This window comes from Ailuropoda melanoleuca, chromosome 6 (assembly GCF_002007445.2).
Source record: "Ailuropoda melanoleuca isolate Jingjing chromosome 6, ASM200744v2, whole genome shotgun sequence".
Lineage (NCBI taxonomy): Eukaryota > Metazoa > Chordata > Mammalia > Carnivora > Ursidae > Ailuropoda > Ailuropoda melanoleuca.
In genome coordinates this window covers 74,685,428-74,705,362 of record NC_048223.1, presented here as the reverse complement: position 1 = coordinate 74,705,362, position 19,935 = coordinate 74,685,428, and the positions used below count along the sequence as shown (strand labels likewise).

The 19,935-nt window shown below is 44.4% G+C and overlaps 1 protein-coding gene across 2 annotated transcripts in view; it reads right to left on the bottom strand.

Annotated features, from left to right (window-relative positions):
- SGPL1 (sphingosine-1-phosphate lyase 1) overlaps positions 1-19,935 on the bottom strand; it is a 59,420-nt gene that overhangs the window by 15,584 nt on the left and 23,901 nt on the right. For both annotated transcript variants that reach the window (XM_011234153.3, XM_034662643.1), the window contains exons 4-8: positions 16,549-16,616; positions 12,956-13,103; positions 10,710-10,786; positions 9,155-9,283; positions 1,237-1,325 (exon numbers count right to left, since the gene is read on the bottom strand). In XM_011234153.3, coding sequence (XP_011232455.2) covers positions 1,237-1,325; positions 9,155-9,283; positions 10,710-10,786; positions 12,956-13,103; positions 16,549-16,616 — 511 coding nt within the window. The remainder of the gene's footprint in view (positions 1-1,236; positions 1,326-9,154; positions 9,284-10,709; positions 10,787-12,955; positions 13,104-16,548; positions 16,617-19,935) is intronic.

Here is a 19,935-nt window from a genome sequence, read left to right as displayed (position 1 = left end):
TCTTACTTTTCTTTTTAAGCACAAAGGAAAAGAGGTCAACTGATTTTCTGCAGAAATCTTCTCCATATGGTTTAGGAAACCCCCAAAGCATAAATTAGGGCTGACAGGTAGAAGACGAGGGACTGGGAATCTGGATCAGAGCGGCATCAGGCAGAGCCTTCTCGTGTTGGCCCTCCAAAGCCAGGGAGCCGTTGGCGGGGGCATACTGACATGACACGTGGCCAAGCAGGAACCCGAGACTGCTTATATCAGGTCAGCGGTTCCTTCCAGGTCTGCAAGCCCACGAGCCTGTGAGAAACTATAATTCCTATTGCTCCTACACACTTGGAAGCAGTGCTCCCAATATACTGAAATGGGGGTGCCTGGCTGGCTTGCTCAGTAGAGCCCACGTTGGGCGTACAGCTTACTTAAAAAAACAAAAAAAGACACATAGCACTGGAAAGGAGACTGAGTCATGGTTAAGTATTTGCTTTCAAACTTCTCTAAATTACTGCACTCTCAAAATCATTGTGCGCCCTTTAAGAAAGGAAAGACCCTATCACTGAGCACCGAGCACTACGATTTATGTATGGAGAAAGATGGCGGCCTGATTTACTCCTAGGCTAAGGAGGACGCACAGCATGAGATCACATGCAACCCTTAGTCACTGACACTTGTGGGAAGCCAGGAACCCCAAGGATGTAGTACACACACTCTGGGCAAAGGGAGGGTCTAGAGAAAAAAATGCAGCCAAATATCAAAGTTATGTCCATGGGGTGGCATTATGGGTAAATCTCAAAAAGATTTAAAAAATTTCTCCTCCCTGAAAACAGCCCTCAGGCTGAAATTTTCTTAGGAAGCACCCTGAGGTGGCCTATTATATTTAGGTAACCTTCACTGAACTTCAGGGAATTAGAGAGTTTTCCTTAGGCTCCAGATCACTTATAATAAACATCACAGAATTCAAAGATGTAGTCCTGTTACTCTGTCACTTTTAGAAAACGGGTCTCATTCTTGCTTTCAGCATATACCACGTATAAACTTGGGGGTTGGGAAAGGGGATGAGCTTTAAAATTAACTGGCTGATCCACTTAGGATTCGGTGGAATGTGAAGGGACAAGGGTCAAGGGTGCAGGACAGGATGAATGAGGACTGGAATTGCCAGAGGAAGAGGGAAGAGGAGTAGAAAACAGATGGTCAGGTTGTTTCCAACCGCAGTAGTCCAAACAGATAAACCCAAAAGCCACACATACATACATTTCTGGAGTTCTGATCCCGTTCTCAAAGGCCAGGTCCCGGTAAGCTTTGCAGGCCATCAGTATGCTTTCTGTTCCCCCAGAGGTCACCTGGAATAAAGAAGAGATGGCATCCACAGAGTGGAGCAAGGGACAGCTGTCGGCACGCACGTCCCGCCTTATCTTGGTGGTGTCTGATGAAGCAGCAGGTAAGGTCTGGGATGCGCTCTGCAGAACAGACACCGCGTGTCTTCCAGAAGGAAATGTGGCTTTAGTGGCTGAGCCCAATCCTGGGTCACGAGAGTAAAAACTACGAAAAAGGAAGGAGCAAAATCTCTACACTGTATGGAAAGATGCCCTATCTCCCCAGACATCACCAGCGTGCGGTCTCTTTACACTTCTGCTACTCGTCCAGATGCAGTCAGGACGGAGCATTTTACATTGCTCAAAAACATATCAGGATTACAGAATCTGATTTAAATCTCCAATGCCCACTGCAGGATGAAACTGCAGTCACAAGTCTAGTGAACTAGCGATACCTCAGAAGACCAAGAAGAAAAGTCTAGACATTCCCGAGGGAACTGTGGTTTTGCCAAGTTTGAAAAAGAAACGCAGAAGCCTCTACTTAGAAGTTGGTTATCTCACTTATCTGAAACCAAAACAAAAATCCTAGCACTTTTAAATGACGTAAAATGTTTTCCTGAAGCTAGACCTAGCCCTGTTATAGGCGACTTTCTTTATCAGAGTATTCCAAGCACCTAGTCTGACACCTAACAGAACCTCAACTAACATTTCTCAAAGCCTGATCTGGCTCTCAGTAAACCATGCCAACACAGGCACATCATACCCACCAGGCTATCTTTGGATGACATCTAAGAATGAATCATTTCAGGGGTGTCTGGGTGGCTCAGTTGGTTAAACATCCAACCCTTGATTTCAGCTCAGGTCATGATCTCAGGGTTGTGAGATCAAGCCCCACAACGGGCTCTGAGCTCAGTGGGAGTCTGCTTGAGGTTCTCTCTCTCCCTCTGCCCCTCTCCTCTCCCCCTTTCTCTCCAAATGAATAAATAAATCTTTTTTAAAAATGCATCATTTCAAAACAAAAAAAGCCACAGCACTGAGCTAGGTGGTTATTTTCTTAGATTTCTCATCTCTGAAGATTCACACAAGCTTAGATAACTTTTTCACTGTACAGGTAAGGAAAGTGAGCCCCTAAGAAGACTAAAATAATTCACCCAATGCCATCCATTAGCATCAGTTGATAAAAAGTAAAACTTTTGTCACAGCAACTTCTTGCTAGACACCTCCCTAAAGGCAAGGGAAACTAAGGCAAAAAAATGAACTGTTGGGACTTCATCAAGATAAAAAGTTTTTGCACACAAAAGGAAACAGTCAACAAAACCAAGACAACAAACAGAATGGGAGAAGATATTTGTAAAGGATATATCAGATAAAGGGCTAGTATCCAAAATCTATAAAGAACTTATCAAACTCAACACCCAAAGAACAAATAATCCAATCAAGAAATGGGCAGAAGACGTGAACAGACATTTCTCCAAAGACATACAAATGGACAACAGACACCTGACAAAATGCTCAACATCACTTGGCATCAGGGAAATGCAAATCAAAACCACAACCTCACACCAGTCAGAATGGCTAAAAGTAACGAATCAGGAAACAACAGATGTTGGCAAGAATGCAGAGAAAGGGGAGCCCTCCTACACTGTTGGTGGGAATGCAAGCTGGTACAGCCACTCTGGAAGACAGTATGGATGTTCCTCAAAAAGTCGAAAATAGAGTTACCCTATGACCCAGCAATTGCACTACTGGGTATTTACTGAAAAGATACAAATGTAGTGATCCAAAGGGGCACCTGCAACCCAGTGTTTATAGCAGCCATGTCCACAATAGCCAAACTATGGAAAGAGCCTAGATGTCCATCGACAGATGAATGGATAAAGAAAGTGTGGTGTATATATGTATGTATGTGTGTCTCTGTGTGTGTGTATTTATATACATATATATAAATATATATAAATATAATGGAATATTATGCAGCCATCAAAAATGAAATCTTGCCATTCATTTGCAACGATGTGGATGGAACTAGAGGGTATTATGCTAAGCAAAATAAGTCAGAGAAAGACAATTATCATATGATCTCACTGATATGTGGAATTTAAGAAACAAGGCAGAGGATCACAGGGGAAGAGAGGAAAAAAAATGAAACAAGACAAAACCAGAGAGGGAGACAAACCCTAAGAGACTCTTTTTTTTTTTTTTTAAAGATTTTATTTATTTATTCGACAGAGATAGAGACAGCCAGCGAGAGAGGGAACACAAGCAGGGGGAGTGGGAGAGGAAGAAGCAGGCTCACAGCAGAGGAGCCCGATGTGGGGCTCGATCCCACAACGCCGGGATCACGCCCTGAGCCAAAGGCAGACGCCCAACCGCTGTGCCACCCAGGCGCCCCAACCATAAGAGACTCTTGATCACAGGAAACAAACAGGGTTGCTGGAGGGGAAGGCAGGGTGGGGGGATGGAGTAACTGGGTGATGGACATTGGGGAGGGTATGTGTTGTAATGAGCACTGGGTATTATATAAGACTGATGAATCACAGACCTGTACCCCTGAAACAAATAATACATTTTATGTTAATTAGTTGAATTTAAATTTTTAAAAAAGAGAAAAAAGAGGAGAAAAAAAAAAGGAAAACTTTCTACATTTGTGCATTTGGTGGAGCTTAACATAAGACGGAATGAGAGGGGGATATCTGGAATTTCCCACAGAGAGGACAAAAACACCACTGGCTACAAAACTGCAGTGGTCAGGAGTTAAGTGGAAGATGAGCGAAGAGAAGTTAGTCACACTGTGATGCAGGAACTCTTCATGAAACACGTGCCCATCACCCATGAAGTAATATGCTGAACTTGGGTACAGGATGCCCGTTTGTAGCCTCTGCACTTTTCTGCTGGAGAAGATGAAAATGCTTATAGTGGAGGTCAGCTCTGTGAATCAGCAGCTCGCCCTGTGGTCTAGCACAAAACCTCAGACTGTCACATGAGGAGCCAAGCGAGCTGTGAAGCAAGTCAGGAAAGGACCAGCAACATCCAAGTCTCTAGTGCGTCAGCCTCTTACTAAGGTCCTAAGCAAAAGGATTCCTAAACCCTTAGTCACCCAGCACACACGTCCTATTTTTAGTCCATTAACTAATCAAATCAACATCATTTGTTCGGCAAACAGCGGTGTACTTTTGACTATAAAAGCAGGAATACCTAAATTCTGCTTCTAATTTTTATTTCTGATTCCCAAATTCTGTGTCTAAACACACTACTAGGGGCGCCTGGGTGGCTCAGTCATTAAGCGTCTGCCTTCGGCGCAGGACGTGATCCCAGAGTACTAGGATTGAGCCCCACATCAGGCTCCTCCGCCGGAAGCCTGCTTCTTCCTCTCCCACTCCCCCTGCTTGTGTTCCTTCTCTCGCTGGCTGTCTCTCTCTGTCAAATAAATAAATAAATCTTTTAAAAAAAATTAAAAAAAAAAAACAAAACACGCTACTAACCTCCCATTGCCTTCTACACTCTGTGCCCAAAGAAAAATGGAAATTTAACTGTGAAATCAGAAGATGAAAGCTTCAATAACTACTTGTAATGTTAGTCAGCTTCTTCCGACACTTACAAAAACTCTCACTGTAATATACGAGAAGTATGTCAGAGAAATAAGAGGAGAACACGGCCTGTTGGGAGAATTTTCTTTCAGATGCTATTTGGACCCAGAGACCTTTGCACAAGCCAAGACTGTTCCCCAGGGCAACAGAAGTTCTTTCAGTATATGAAATCACTTCTCATCCATTCTAACTGAGGCAAATGAAGTTAGTAACAGGAAAGATAGTTTAGATTGAAGAACAACGAACGAGAAGAGCTTCAGACCTTGGCTGGGAATATGCTAGAGACTGCCCAGCCATACGGCTCTGTCTTCTCATTTCCTACCTCTGAACTCCAAACTTTTTTCACCAAAAGCAGCTCATCGAGAGAGACAGAGACATGGAGAGAGACAGAGACTGAGAAGAGTGAGAGAAACAGAGAAACTCAAATTACCCCAGAGGTAATTAGCTCCTTGTAAAAGTCTAAGTTTTAGAAAAGACTGGGATCTCGGACTCCATCCTTCTCCCAATCCCGACACTGTAGCAATGCAAAAATACCCCTGGGGTTGGACTTCAGCATTAAGATGAAACACTGAACCTATCTCACAGCTACTTTCTCTCCCCCCAGCCCACCTAAAAGAAGGAAGAAACACAGTTGCAGAAACCTGCAATAACGACCACCAAATAAGGAAACAGAGAGAATCCGATGCAATCAACTTCAAATACTGGCAGTGAAAAAAAGAGACAAGTTACTAAAGCACAGCAGAGAGCAAAACACAGTTCCTAATCCCTCCTCCAAGCCCTGAAAATTGTCCAGCAAGCCAGCGAAATCCTGAGGATTCTCATGAATAACCCCCAAATCTTCAGAGAAGCAAGTGGAGGGGGGTTCCTTATCTTCTGATCAGTGAGTGGTAGACATGGCAGCTAGGGAGAAGCAGGCAAAACAGGGAGAGAGAACACTGGGACTCACCCCTCAAAGTCAGAGATGCAGGATGGGTTAAAGAAATAATCAAAGCCCGAAGAGTTACTGTCTTCCAACTAGGCAGAGTGAACTCTAACAGGTAAGTTTTAACAATATCTCAGGGGGCGCCTGGGTGGCACAGCTGTTAAGCATCTGCCTTCGGCTCAGGGCGTGATCCCGGCGTTATGGGATCGAGCCCCACATCGGGCTCCTCTGCTGGGAGCCTGCTTCTTCCTCTCCCACTCCCCCTGCTTGTATTCCCTCTCTCACTGGCTGTCTCTATCTCTGTCGAATAAATAAATAAAATCTTAAAAAAACAAAACAAAACAAAAAAACAATATCTCAGAAGAAGAGACCCAGATAGTCTAATACGGGTGGAACCAAGCGGCCCTCAACCAAATGCTCTCAGGTGAGAAATCAGCCAATATGCATCAGAACAAAATAGAATATTCTGATGAGCACGAGCCACAATGAAAGAAAATGGCATGGTAACTATGTAAACACACAGAAAGAAAGAAAAACAGCAGCATGCAAAATAAAAGCCTAACTTAAAAGATAACAGCTAAGGAGGAGAAGGGAATTCCTCACCACTGCTTGTCACTATAGGACAACACGACAAGAACACTGTTCAAGAAAACACGAGCCGAAAGACTGGACACCAAAACAAGAGAATGAGACTGCAGACCTAAAACACAGAGTACCACACGATCCCGATACAGGGTTAGTAAGGACACGAGGGACGGAATAAACACTGCCGAGAATAAAGATCAGGACTTAGAGAAAAGGTTTAAGGCAAGTTTAATGAACCCAGGTTAAAAAAAGACAGAGACTGAAAGATCACTACCACTCCACACTTGTGGCCCTCTGGTTAGAAACAGATTACTAAAAGGTGTTCGGACGTGGTCGCCAATCTGTGAAATCGTATACTCTAAGAATAGCTGAGTAGCCTAGGAAGAAAGTGGGGAAGAGAAGATCCAGAGGGAAAGAGGCTGTAAAGTGTACAAAGTTCATGTGTAAAACAAAAAAAGAAAAAAACAATAATCATGGCACTCCTATTTCCAGCAATATAGATTATACAGCTTGGGCAGCCCGCCCTCCCATGGGAAACAACTAAAAAGCCTCATAAAACATGAAAATTTATTTCACATCCACCACTGAGCTTATAACATAAAGGAATATACTGAACCCAAACAGAGCAAAAATGAAGACTCCTAGCAGGTAAGTGAGTGCCAGAGCTGGTTTCAACTTTAAGGGCTGCTGCCACCCCTGAGACCACCAACTCCCACTGTGACAAATGAACAGAAGGTAAACTGAGGGCCTGCCTAAGGTAAGGAGTCAAACAGGAGAGAGCTGGAGAAGCTGGGACTTACACCCACATTTCAGGGGAACAAGGAATTAAACCCCACTCGTGCAGAAGAGGACAACAAGAAAAACTGCTTTCTCAACCCTGACCTGATGCTCAGTAAAGAAAAAAAAGGATCTCTCAAGAATGGCTCCCCAGACAGCTTGCACGTGGGTCTGCAGTGTGAATCCATGCTCCCGCTGTCGGATGAGACCTCACGCCGAGCATCAGACTCAAATCAGTTCCCGTGTGATGGCACCTCCCAGCGAGTCCCCGGCAACTGGCAGAAGTCATTACACATCTTCCCTGTGAAAACTTAACTTCAATCTAGGCCTCAGAGAGAAGTTCCTAGGAAGATGCAAAAAAAAGAAAAAAAAAAAAAACCATCTCACAAATATAAGGATATGAGACAATATGAGGGAAACCAGCAGAAACAGGTAAGGCTCGTGAGTAACGGAATTGTCAGACACAGAGTATAAAATAAGTACATGTGATAATATTTAAATAAACAAAACATAAGCCAAGGAAAGGAATGATAAAGAACCACCATGCAGGGGCGCCTGACTGGCTCAGTCTACAGAGCATACAATGCCTGACCTTGGGACCGTGAGTTCGAGCCCCACATTAGGCATAAAGCTTACTTAAATAATAATAATAATAATAATAACAATAACAATAATATAAACGCCTTGAGCAAAAACCTAGTCTAAAAAAAAGAAGGAACCACCAGGCAGATTAAGACAAAATTCTCAAAAATGAAGAATACAGTAAATGAAGTTAAAAAAAAACAATGGAGGAACTCAAGTGCAGAGGAGACACAGCCGAAGAGGGAATCCGCGAAACCCCTGTACTCGTCTCCCAGCTCCAACAATGAGCACCTCACAGCCCGTCTTTCCTCCACCTGCAAACGCCCGAGCCGCCACTGCTGAGACCACCAGCTGTTTTCACAGCTAATCATACACCAACCAGATGCATGGCAGCCCTTCTCACTCCAGCCCTCATGTCTCTCAACCTCCTTTGTGCTGTTTGTCTCTCCGGATGTTACTCCGGTTCATTTTGTATAAGTCCTGTTCTATAAATTGGACTTAGGAGCCATGTAAGTATTTTACATTGTTCTAAATGAAACAGGGCTCTTTGGACAAATGGCTGAGTTGGGGTCTGAAAATGCATAAGGTAAACCCAGAATATTTCATCAAATAAAAACATTTTCTCAAAAAAAAAAAAAAAAAAAAGGAAAGAAAGAAAGGAAGCTTTCCAAGACCACTTGAGTCATACGGAAGAACCCAGAAGCCACAACGAGGCAGCTCCCGCTGGTCAAAGTGGGCTAATCTGAGCACCCATCAGAGCAGCAGCTACAACGGGCTGAAGCACGGGGAGTAGCCCGTATTTTCCACCCCACTGTTGACTGACATGTGAATTACTCCCAGTTTTCAACACCATGGACAACGCTGCCATGAATACCCATCCATCCTGATGCACACGTGCCAGTTTTTCTAGGGTAAACCCTGAGTAGTGACATCTCAGGGTCAGGAGATTCCTATTTCCTCAACTTGTCCAGAGGGGCCAAACGGTGCTGGGGTTACTTAACTGATGGTCTCTTGAAAGTTCACGGAGTCTCTGGCACAGGAGAATACCTATGGACTGTAAGTATACTGGATGGATCAAAGAGGGAGGAGGAGGGAGAAAGGAGCAGACAGAGCAGACGTACAAAACATTTACAGTTACCGAATCCAGGGTGTTGTCTACTCTAGCTACTTCACGTTTAAGATTTTTCAAAATACGAAATGGAGGAGAAAAAAAAAATCTTAAAAAATATACAATAAAATGCGAATGCTCTAAAAATTACAAAAGTTAACATTTCTACATTGCTGTTATCTGGATTTTCTTACCAATAATCACATATTACTTATATAACAAAATGTTTTCAGCAAACTCTTCTATTTTAAGCTAAAAAAAATAAGATTATTGGAGGCCACCTGTATATACTTACACATCCACAGGAATCCGGCCCCCCATTGAACAGGGAACAAGCTATCCTCACAATCTCCGCCTCGATCTTTCGCAGTCCCGGGAAGATATCTGGATGCAGTGGGTTGCTCCATGCAAAATCTCCATAAGCCTGCAAAGAAATGCACGCAGGTATGAAGTAGGATGGGTACGCTGTAAGGGACAAAGAACCATGCACTAGACAAAAGTTTCTAGGTATCAGGCACAATACTAGAAACTGGAAAAATGGTAAGATATGTGTTCCCCTCTAAAGAAAATCAAAATACAATGGAGGAGACAGACATGCAAATAAATTATTCTACAGTGTGGTGAGAGAGGAAGTAGAAATGTAGTTAAAAGCACATACTAAAACACCAAACAGACCCAGTTTGCAACCTTAGCTTTGCCTATTACTTCTAGCTGTGTCATCTTAGGTCCGAAGAACCTGAGGTTCAGTTTCCTCGTGTGCTCAAGGGGATAATCATGGTACCTACCTGACAGGGTTCTAGCACTAAGTAAATAACAGAAGGCACGCAAAGCCCTTAGGAGAGCACGCGGCACAAGGCAGCTATTGTTCTGAGTGCCATACCAGAGCTATGCAAGGGATGGAAGGAGACCTGAGGACGGAGTAACAAACAGCCCAAGGGGTCTGAGTGTCTGTACCAGCAGAACCGTGAGAGATCAATGGGAATTCGTCATTTAGAACAGGTGGAATGAAGGAGGGGAGGGAAACATGATAAGAGCAAGGTACACTCAGTGAAGAGGGAAGGCGGAAGTTCGTGTTTACGTGGGAAAGTAACAGAGGTGGTTGAAAAACACAGGTGGGAGCTGGCTCACGACAGGGCTTGCATTTTCTGCTACGTAAGCAGCTGGGGTTTTACCCCGTAGATAGTGGGAAGCCACTGAAAGATTTTTAAGCCGAGAAGTAAGATCAGAGCATTATGTCAAGATATAGCTGAGCCAAACCTATAGTATTTAGTAAGGCAGAAGCAGTTTCATAGTTATCATAATCAAACACAAAGACGTTAGAGACTGTTAGGTCCAATGCCAATTTTATATGACAAAGTGGGGTTTAGGACATGAATTTGATCAGGAAAGGAAGAAGCTCTAGGCAACTCTAAAGTCAACAAAAAATGAGAATTATTTCAATTGTAAGCAAGCCTACTGCTCATTCTCAGATAATTTGATCTCGGGTGATACAGGAAATGATGACCCAAGTGTCTGTTCCTCCTCTCCTCTCATCAAACAAAGCATGTCTTGTCATCAACATCCTCAAATAATGGGGAACTGACTACCTTCCCTAGCAATCTGCCCTCCACACGGGGCACCTACAAAGCCTGGAAACATAAGTAATATTGTACTTTTTTACAGACTGAAGATGTCTCTGACGATGTTATCCATAGTCACCTATGTGTGGGTAAAGAGAAACTTTCTGAACTTATTTCTAACAATTAACTTTCCTTAAGTAATTTTTTTTTTTAATTACAAAAGTAAGGAGACAAACTGAGGTAGGATGAAGGGCACAGACCGCCCACACTCCCCTGGGTGCTGGCATTCACCTTCACGAGGAGTTCGGTGAGCTCCTCTGCCCCGCTGTATACTGCTCCAGAGGCCTTCCCTTCCTGCCAGAAGACGTCTGCGGAGAAAGTTAAGACCACGGGGTCAGTAAGCAGGAAAGTCCCCCAAATGCAAAGAAACACCTCTGGATACAAGAGAAAAAAAAAACTTTTGAGCAGAAACCCGGAGGTGTTCTTCTATATTAAATCAAGAAAAAGAATTCCAGTAAAGACCTAGCATAGCAAAACAAAGATGAAAGATCTTCCACTATTATGAACAATAGTGTGAAAAAGATATTAACAGCATCCAGATATAATAGAGTCCAACAATGATGTCCTCGCCCCCAGCTGCCTTCTACCAGTAGAAAATTGTTCCTTTATCTATACTCATTTTGTGGTCTCTGTATGGCTATCTTGACTTTTTCTCCCCTTCCTATCCAGTCAAAGGAAGTGTGAGAACTGTTATGAGCAGAGCTGGCAGGGAAGAGCAAGGCAAAGTGTGAAACTTCAGTACACTATCGTCAGGGCTGGAGCCAGGGAACTGAATCCCTGACCAAACTACGGTGATGCATATTCCATCAGCACCTTGGTCTCAGCGGCCCCGCCGTCACACAGGCCCAAAACCCACCCACAATTCCACTTCCTGTCTGAGGTGCTTCTCCAAAGATGATCTACATTGTATCAACGAATCTGCTGATGTGGGTATCTCAGGTACAACACGGCTGGGCCCTACTGAAAGTGGGCAGTGACAAATCTACAGAGACACACTAACTGAAAACTGTTGCCATGGGCTCTACAAAGCCAAGATCTTCAGCTCCAACAAGAGAGCAGAAGATTGAGTAGCAAACACGCACGCAGACAGACCCCTCAGCCTCAGGCAACCTGCCAAGCTCTGGCTTGATTCCAGTAGGACTTTCCCTCTTTCCTTAGAGGACACTGGACTGTACCATGCATGTCTTCAGACCAGGGGCCACTAGCCTTTCAAAAATAGAATATATGGTTTCATTTCCTGTTATTTTACTGGTGCTATTGACAATGACTTCGAAAAGGATGGGAAGGCAATATGGCGGCAGCAACGTGCCCTCGCAATCATAGGTATCTTTAACATCCAGGTCTCAGAGGGCTGATCCCTGCTTTATATCATCTATAAATCCTGGACTGCAGCTAATTTTGTACCATCCAATGTCAAAATCTTGACATACGTCAATTAGAAATTTTTAAGTGTATTTGTTGAAATGCAATGTGGTATTCTGGATTGGAGCCTAGAACAGAAAAAAGGATACTAGTGGAAAAACTGGTGAAATAGGAAGAGAATTTGCAGTTTAGTCAACTGCTGTTTCGACAAATGTATCATGGTCACTTTAGATGTTAACATCAGGAGAAGCCAGTTAAGGGGTGTATGAGAAATCTCTATGTATGAATCTGTATAATTCTCTACAAATCTACAATTAAAACAAACTAAAAAGCCTATTTTCTACAAGTATTCGCAATAGGATCTTAATCTATAACAAACCTGTGTTTGTGTTAATACTCAACATTTATGGGGTGCCCGGGTGGCTCAGCCAATTAAGCGTCTGCCTTCGGCTCAGGTCATGATCCTGGGGTCCTGGGATGGAGCCCCACATCAGTCTCCCTGCTCAGTGGGGAGATTTTATTTAGATTTTATTTTTAAGTAATCTCCATCCCCAACGTGGGGCTTCACAACCCTGAGATCAAGAGTCACATGCTCCTCCGACTGAGCCAGCCAGGGCTACACTCCTAAACATTAAGCTACTTGGTGTATTTATCCTTCCCTTATGTGCTCATGCATATATACGTACCTATACGTGTGTGTATGTTTAATACACAACAACACTATTAGGATTCTGACTTACATATGTCTATATAACCTGTGTTTATCTTGTGATGATGGGATTTCTTTTGTGCCTTTGTGCAGATTTCACAATTTCTGTAATGAATCTGTAGTTCATTTTTATTACATATATTCTTTTTAAGAAACAAATGTATCTGTTTTACTCGGGCTTACAAAAGGAAATGGGACCAAGTTCCATTCCACCGTCTCTGAGATTTGTTTGCTCTATGGATGAAGGATGAATTTAAATATAATTTTTATAACAAGAAATTCAGCCTCTGAGACAGAATGAACATGTAAGTCCCAGCAATGAAGCACTGTTAGCCTATTGACATGAACCAACGACCAAACCGGCCACGCGAGGAAAGCAAGCACTTGCGTTTGCCGAGAATCATACCCATAGAGCTGTATTCCTTGAGCTTCTCCAGAACCACTGATGCGCTCAGACCTTGAGAGGGCAGAGCCTTCACATACTCCTTGTCCACTTTCAGGAATGACATGTTCTTGCTTATATCATCCTTGGTCTTGTTCACCTTATCTTGGATCTCCAAAGGTAAGAAAGACAAAGTTAACAAGGAGATGGAAGAACACAGGCCAGGGAGCAGAAGAACCAGTTATGACTCCTACTCCACCGCTCAGGGCTGGGTGCCACACCAGTGCTATGGAACGGGGACGGTCTTTTTTTTAAACAGATATGGGGACGTTCGGCTGCTCAGCTATTTTCTGGCATGTGCGACAAGCTCCTCAAAGTCTGAAAAGTCAACTTTCTCTCTGAAAGTCGAAGATGCATTCAATCCCCACCGCTGCCCCTTTCTTCTGCCAGGCCGACATCACCCCTGCTTTACTAGGTTTGCACAAGCCAGTGTCAGCACCTCTCCGAGCGCAGTATTTGGATGTTATCTGCGTCCTGGCAGCAGCCAGTGTGCGGTAAAGAAACAAAGGTGGAGTCATGAACGGTAGCCAGAAAATAGGCCAAGCCGCAGAAGGGATTCTGGTGCTCATGCAGATGATGAGCTCCGTCACCAGACATGCACAGAGCACCCCCAAAACTCCCCACATGCGTGCAAGACACCCTGGGGGGGCTGGGGAAACTGCATTCGATCTCCTCGGGCTGTCGGCCACCTGTACTCTGACCCATAAGTGCTAAGGGGAGCAATGGTCCTTTCTGCTACAGTTTATCAACTATGGCTGTTTCTCCTTGGTCCTCACCCCCACCAAAATAGTCTGGGCCGCGTGCTTTCCCTCCCTAGCTGCTGAACTACCCCCGTGGGCCACGGAGACACGACGAACAGAACACACGAGGCAGTACGAGTGAGAACCATTTCTGTTCTCACGACGGTTCCTTGTAGCAGCAGACACAGAAAATGAAAGTCAGGTAGTGGAAAGTGCTGGGGGGAACAGAGCAGAGTTTAAAAACACAATGAAACCTAGCAGGGGCTGCTACCTGTGTTAAGGGACTGTTGCGGGGGGAAGGCTTGGAAGAGAGGCTACAGGTCACAATTTGTGTGTGTTACACAGAGATGGTTTCAGTGACCCGTTTGTGAAAGTCTGAGGCCCAAGATCTGACCCCAAATGTTTCGACTGTCCCATCTCTAACTGTAGAGGATTAGAACACGAGAGGACCCTCGGAGACTCGGCCCCCAGCGAACCGCAGGGAAAGCCTCGCCTGTGAACCACGCTGGCCAGTCTAGCAGGCAGGCACCGGCAGGCGGCGGAGGCTGCGCCCCAGGGCAGTGGGGCAGCCAGTGATGGGCATGAAAGGGTTTTTAAAGTTGTACGTGGACGATGCTGCCTAAACGGCGAGCATGCAACGGGGAGCAAGCATGGAAGCTGAGCTTCCGAGACTAAAGTGCTGCTGAAGTAAAACAGGAGGGACACAAAACGATGGGGAGCCGTATCAGAAAGCACAGCAAGTCCTTTCCCCCACCCCGGGCCTGCCTCAGAGCCTGTATCACAGTTTAATTTCCTCACAGCCTTTTTTTCAAAATGAAATTCTTATGTATTTGTTCATGTATCTATTTTCTGTCGTTCCTAGGAAAACGTAAGCTGCACAGAGCAGGGACTCAGTCCCCAGCACCCACAGCGGTACCCAATGCAGAGAACGGGCCCACGAACCGTGTGCTGAGTATGTGAATGCAAGGGAATGAAGGACACAGGGGGACACACACACACTCGCTGGGAACAAAGAACTCTCGTCTCTGAGCCTCAAAATCTGCTTCTAAAAAACGACAGGTGGGGCGCCTGGGTGGCACAGCAGTTAAGCGTCTGCCTTCAGCTCAGGGTGTGATCCTGGCGTTCTGGGATCGAGCCCCACATCAGGCTCCTCTGCTATGAGCCTGCTTCTTCCTCTCCCACTACCCCTGCTTGTGTTCCCTCTCTCGCTGGCTGTCTCTATCTCTGTCCAATAAATAAAAAAATCTTTAAAAAAAAAATATTTGAAAAACGACAGGTGATTACACAGTTTCTAAGTGCCTTCCAATTCTGTCNTGTGTTCCCTCTCTCGCTGGCTGTCTCTATCTCTGTCCAATAAATAAAAAAATCTTTAAAAAAAAATATTTAAAAAACGACAGGTGATTACACAGTTTCTAAGTGCCTTCCAATTCTGTCATTTTATAAATTTAAGAATGGGTTCTGGAACCCTAGCATTTATTTGTCCCAAAATCTGAAACTGAAGGAGAAACGTGTGAAGAAAAAGAGTAGAAACATGCAGGGAATGAAAAGGGGAAAATGTTAGCATCCTTTGAAATCCAGTCCACCCTCTACAGCTGCCCTCCCCCTCCCCCTTAACTCTAGAACGACTCAAGAGTTCATTTTAGAGCTTAAGATGATTTAGGGTCAAATAAAAGCCTATCTACTACCATTCCCCTTTTCTACCCCAATAACCACTTCCGCTTCCCTACAGAAAATGACCTGAAAATAAATACACAGTTATGGGAGAGTTCGTTAGCACAGGGGTCTGAATGGATTTTGGTCAAAGGCTAAAGATGACTGATATCTCTTCTGGTCTGGCCAGGACATGGGAAAAGGGAAAGGGAACTGAAAGCCAAAAGTGAAAGAAAGCTTGAAGGAAAGCTGAGGGGCAGGCAGGGCACGGGGGGAGACAAAGACATCAGGGCCCGTGTGCCTTCCTGACAGCTTGCATGGGGCCTGCCCTGTTTATCTTCTTCTGTGATAAAGAGCTGGTGGGAAGGGTACAGAGGTGACTGTCTTATCCTCAGTCCGGGTGAGGGGACAGAGGACACAGTGAAGGGAACAGACTATGCTGCAGACAGGTACAAAGAGCAAGAGAACAGTGCTCTCTTAAGTTCTAAACCTGGGATCCGCACACTACAGCCGAGATCCCGCCCCTGGCCATTCTGTAAAGAACATGTCAGTGGAACACAGGCAGGCGCATCCCTTTACCTGCCTATCGCCCTGTGCTGCTTTCCCGCTCCAGGGGCAGACGTGAACGGTTCTGACAGACATGGTATGGCCTGCAAAGCCTAGAATGTTTCCTGTCTGGCCCTTCACGGAGAAAGTCTGTCAACCCTGACCTAACCAGGGAAGCACCCAACCCCCAGACACATATCTCAAGTCAGTGCAGCCAACTATTGTTCTAAAGCATCATGCCCCTTTGGTCAGCTTTTCTAATTTCAAATTCTGCCTTAACAGACATCGCTGGTCTCCTCTGGTCAAACACGTTGGGGAAAGGTTAGGTTAAGTCAGGTTTCTCAGTCTTGGCACTCCCGACAACTTGGGCCGGGTAGTTCTCCACTGGGCCCTGCAGGGTGTTTGGCAGCACCCCTGGCCGCGATCTACTAAGTGCCAACAGCACCCCCTCCAGGTGTGACAACCAAAGGTGTCCTCAAACACTGTCCAAAGTTCCTGCGGGGGGGCGTGTCAAAAATCACCCCTCGCCCTTGGGAATTCGCACTAGGTTCAGTAAACAGAAAGAGGTCATGACCACAGGGGTGGCGGGAGGGGAGGAAGATCTGCACAGATTCCACCTACCTTGCGACCAATAACAGGCATCTTCCTGATGAGCTTAAAACATCTCTTTTTAAACCTTGACCATAAACCTAAAAGAAACAAAGGGTTCTATTATCCAAATAAATTCCCATGGATAATGTATGAACTACTCAATGTGCCTTCTGCAATCTCACCTGACTTCTGATCGCAAAGGTAGTCTCTTTCTGTTTTAAAAAACCTTGAAATTTAAGTTGCCAAGTAAGTAATATATTTACATGGTTCAAGAATTTTAACAAATTGGGGCGCCTGGGTAGCTCAGTCAGTTAAGTGTCCGATGCCCAGTTTTTGCTCAGGTCATGATCTCAGGGTCCTGGGATTGGGCCCCACATCGGGCTCCACACTCAGCATGGAATCTGCTTCAGATTCTCTCTCCCTCCTCCTCTGCTTCTCCCCCAGCTCATGTGCACTCTCTCTCTTTTTCTCTCTTTCTCAAATAAACAAACAAAATCTCTTTAAAAATTTTTTTAAATTAATAAGCACACACAGAGTTAAAAGTTTCTCTCTCATCTATTCCCCAGACTTCATCCTACCCTCAGGTAAACACTACTACCATTCACTTCTAGAACAGCTATCTAGAGTTTCTTTATGCTTATACAAGCAATAGTAAAGATAAAATCTTATTTGTCCCACCTTTTAAACAAAAGGGAGCATACTCTAGCACTATGTAAGACCTTGATTTTCTACTCAGGCATATTCTCTTAAAGCTCAGTGCTTCCTCATTCATCTTTTTTTTTTTAAAGATTTTATTTATTTGAGAGACAGAGCATAAGATGGAGGAAGGACAGAGGGAGAGGGAGAAGCAGGCTCCCCACTGAGCAGGGAGCCCGACACAGGGCTTGATCCCAGGGCCCCAAGATCATGACCTGACTGGAAGGCAGATGTTTAACCGACTGAGCCATCCCGGTGCCCCTTCATTCATCTTTATAGCTCTAAAGTAGTCCATGATATGGATGTATCATAACTAATTTAACCTGCCCCTTCCTGATGGGCACTTCGGTTATTTCTAGTATTTCCTATTACCAACAACAGTGAAGCAATAACCTTGCAGCGCGTGCCTACAGCATGAATTCCCGGAAGCAGAATGCTGGGTCAAATGACGTATGTATTTCAGACCTGTTGACCTCCCAAGGTTTCAGATGCCCAGCACCTCTCTTCCCTTCCCGAAAACAAATGACCAAGCCATGCTTTCTTCAGGATCTATGCTCTAGTCTCCCATTCAACACACACCCTGACAGCATTTCAACATTTTTTGGACTTCAAAAGGCCTTCAGTCTCACGGACACCAATCAGACTCCCTTCTGTCAGGCAGTGCACAGGACAAATATGGAATTCTGATCCTATCCACTGCAATAATTATAAATACATGGCATCCAAATAGACCATCATAACTTTTAATGAATTCACATTCAATACAGAAGGCACCACCTACCATCCAACGGCAACTAAGGATGAAGCATTAATAACCTGCTGAAGGCCACAGATCACATCGGTGACGGAGCAGGGACTTGACTGGAGTCTTAATTTTCCTAGCCCTAGACCCCGAGGACTCTATGCTGCTTCACATACAGAACAGAAATTCTCAGTTATTCCAAATGAGTCTATAAGGAATCTAGACCTCACTTCTGTGCAAGCAGGAAATAAATATGATCTTTTACTACATTTCTAGGAGATGGAGACGCGCTGACGTCCCTGGCCAGTGGAGCATTCTCCAACAAGCACAGGCCGCGCCTCGTTAGTACTCGTTACATGATGCCTTGCATCTTTACCAGCTGTTTTTGCTTGGGCTGCAACCCTGCCTTTCCACCTGGCCCACAGTGTCTGGCGCCAGAGTCAACACTCCGTAATGGCTGGGACAAAACCAGGGAACTGAGACCCAGACTGAATAAGACGACAAAGGGACTGGAATCACTTGTTTGTGGTTACTTTGTTGTTTAAGCTTTGGAGTATTTCCTTTCAGTCCTATGTTCTACGCACTGAAAACACACAGCTGCAGTCTTACAGTATGTACAATGCTGTGTCGTCTTGTCACAGCATTTTCTACATTCAAGAGTCCTCCTGAACAGAGGTATTTAAATATTACCATAATAGGCCATCAAATGAGTATACCTTAGCGTTGGATATTTAAGGTGCTTATTATCTGACCATTTCTGACAATGTAAAAGCTGTAAAGATTCAGAACAACTTCCTTATTTAATAGATGAAGTAATTAACTAATGAGGCAGAAGGAGGTCGCAAACTCAGTAAATAGAGTCCCTTGTCCAGAAGTACAGTCATGTGGCTAGGCGGAGGAGGACAGAATAGATTGAGTGTGTGCCAGCTGAGAGATTAAACAGGACAGGTGAAAAGAATACAAGATCAGAGATGGAGAAATGAGAGATGAAAAGATCATGTGGTCATGACTTAAAAAGACGATCTCAAAAGTAAAAGTCCCCGGAAGTACAGAAGGAAACGTAATTATAGTGTTTATTGTAGTGTTTCAGGGTAATAAAACAGCAAATGCAGTGTGAGGACACCAATGCATGGCTCTTTACAGCTGACAAATTCCTTTCATACAAACGATGCCTCTCGATACTCACATTACCCTATGAGTAAATAAGGCGGATGACACTTAGGCCCATTTTACTATGACGAAACAGGCTAAGAGAGCTCAAGGGTGTTGCTCAAGGTGCCACAGCTAGAAACTGGGAGAGTACATCACTTCCTCCCACCACATAACTCCGATTTCTGTTCATGAACTATGGACAATCCCACAGTTAAATCAACATCAAGGGGTAACGATATGCACTGATATCGCAGAGCAGCATGAGGGACAAGATAACACGGCCGAGAACTGCTGACCCCTGCCCATGCTCCCACCCCCCTCTTCCTGCCGCTTCCAGGTCTCATCCGCCCGTGTTATCCTCTTCCCCACATCTTATCCATCCTGTGTTCCAGAATTATCCTTTCCTCTTAGAAGTGTATTCAGAGTTTGAAGATCAGCAAAATTTATCACTAGTCCGGACTTTAAGACTCCTCTGGGGCAATGTGCTGAAAATAACTCGATGGTTCAGTGATAAGGACAATGCCTTTCCATGAGCAAGGTACTAAAAAAATGGCAGTGCTATCAAAGTTATCTCCAATCTCCACAGGGAAGACACTCTGATCGTTGTCCAAAATTCAAGCTAGAAGTTACAAAATAAAAAGTGTGTTGTGTGTATATGTGTTAAACTATAGGAAACTGCTGATATTTAAAAATGTTGACCTACAAAAATGACATTTTGTATGTCTGGTTCAACTGGATTCAGATATAGAAAAAAGATACATATGCGTAAATAGTGGTTGGCTCTAGGTAGCAAGACTTTCATTTAGGTCTCATGGATTACTGGTATT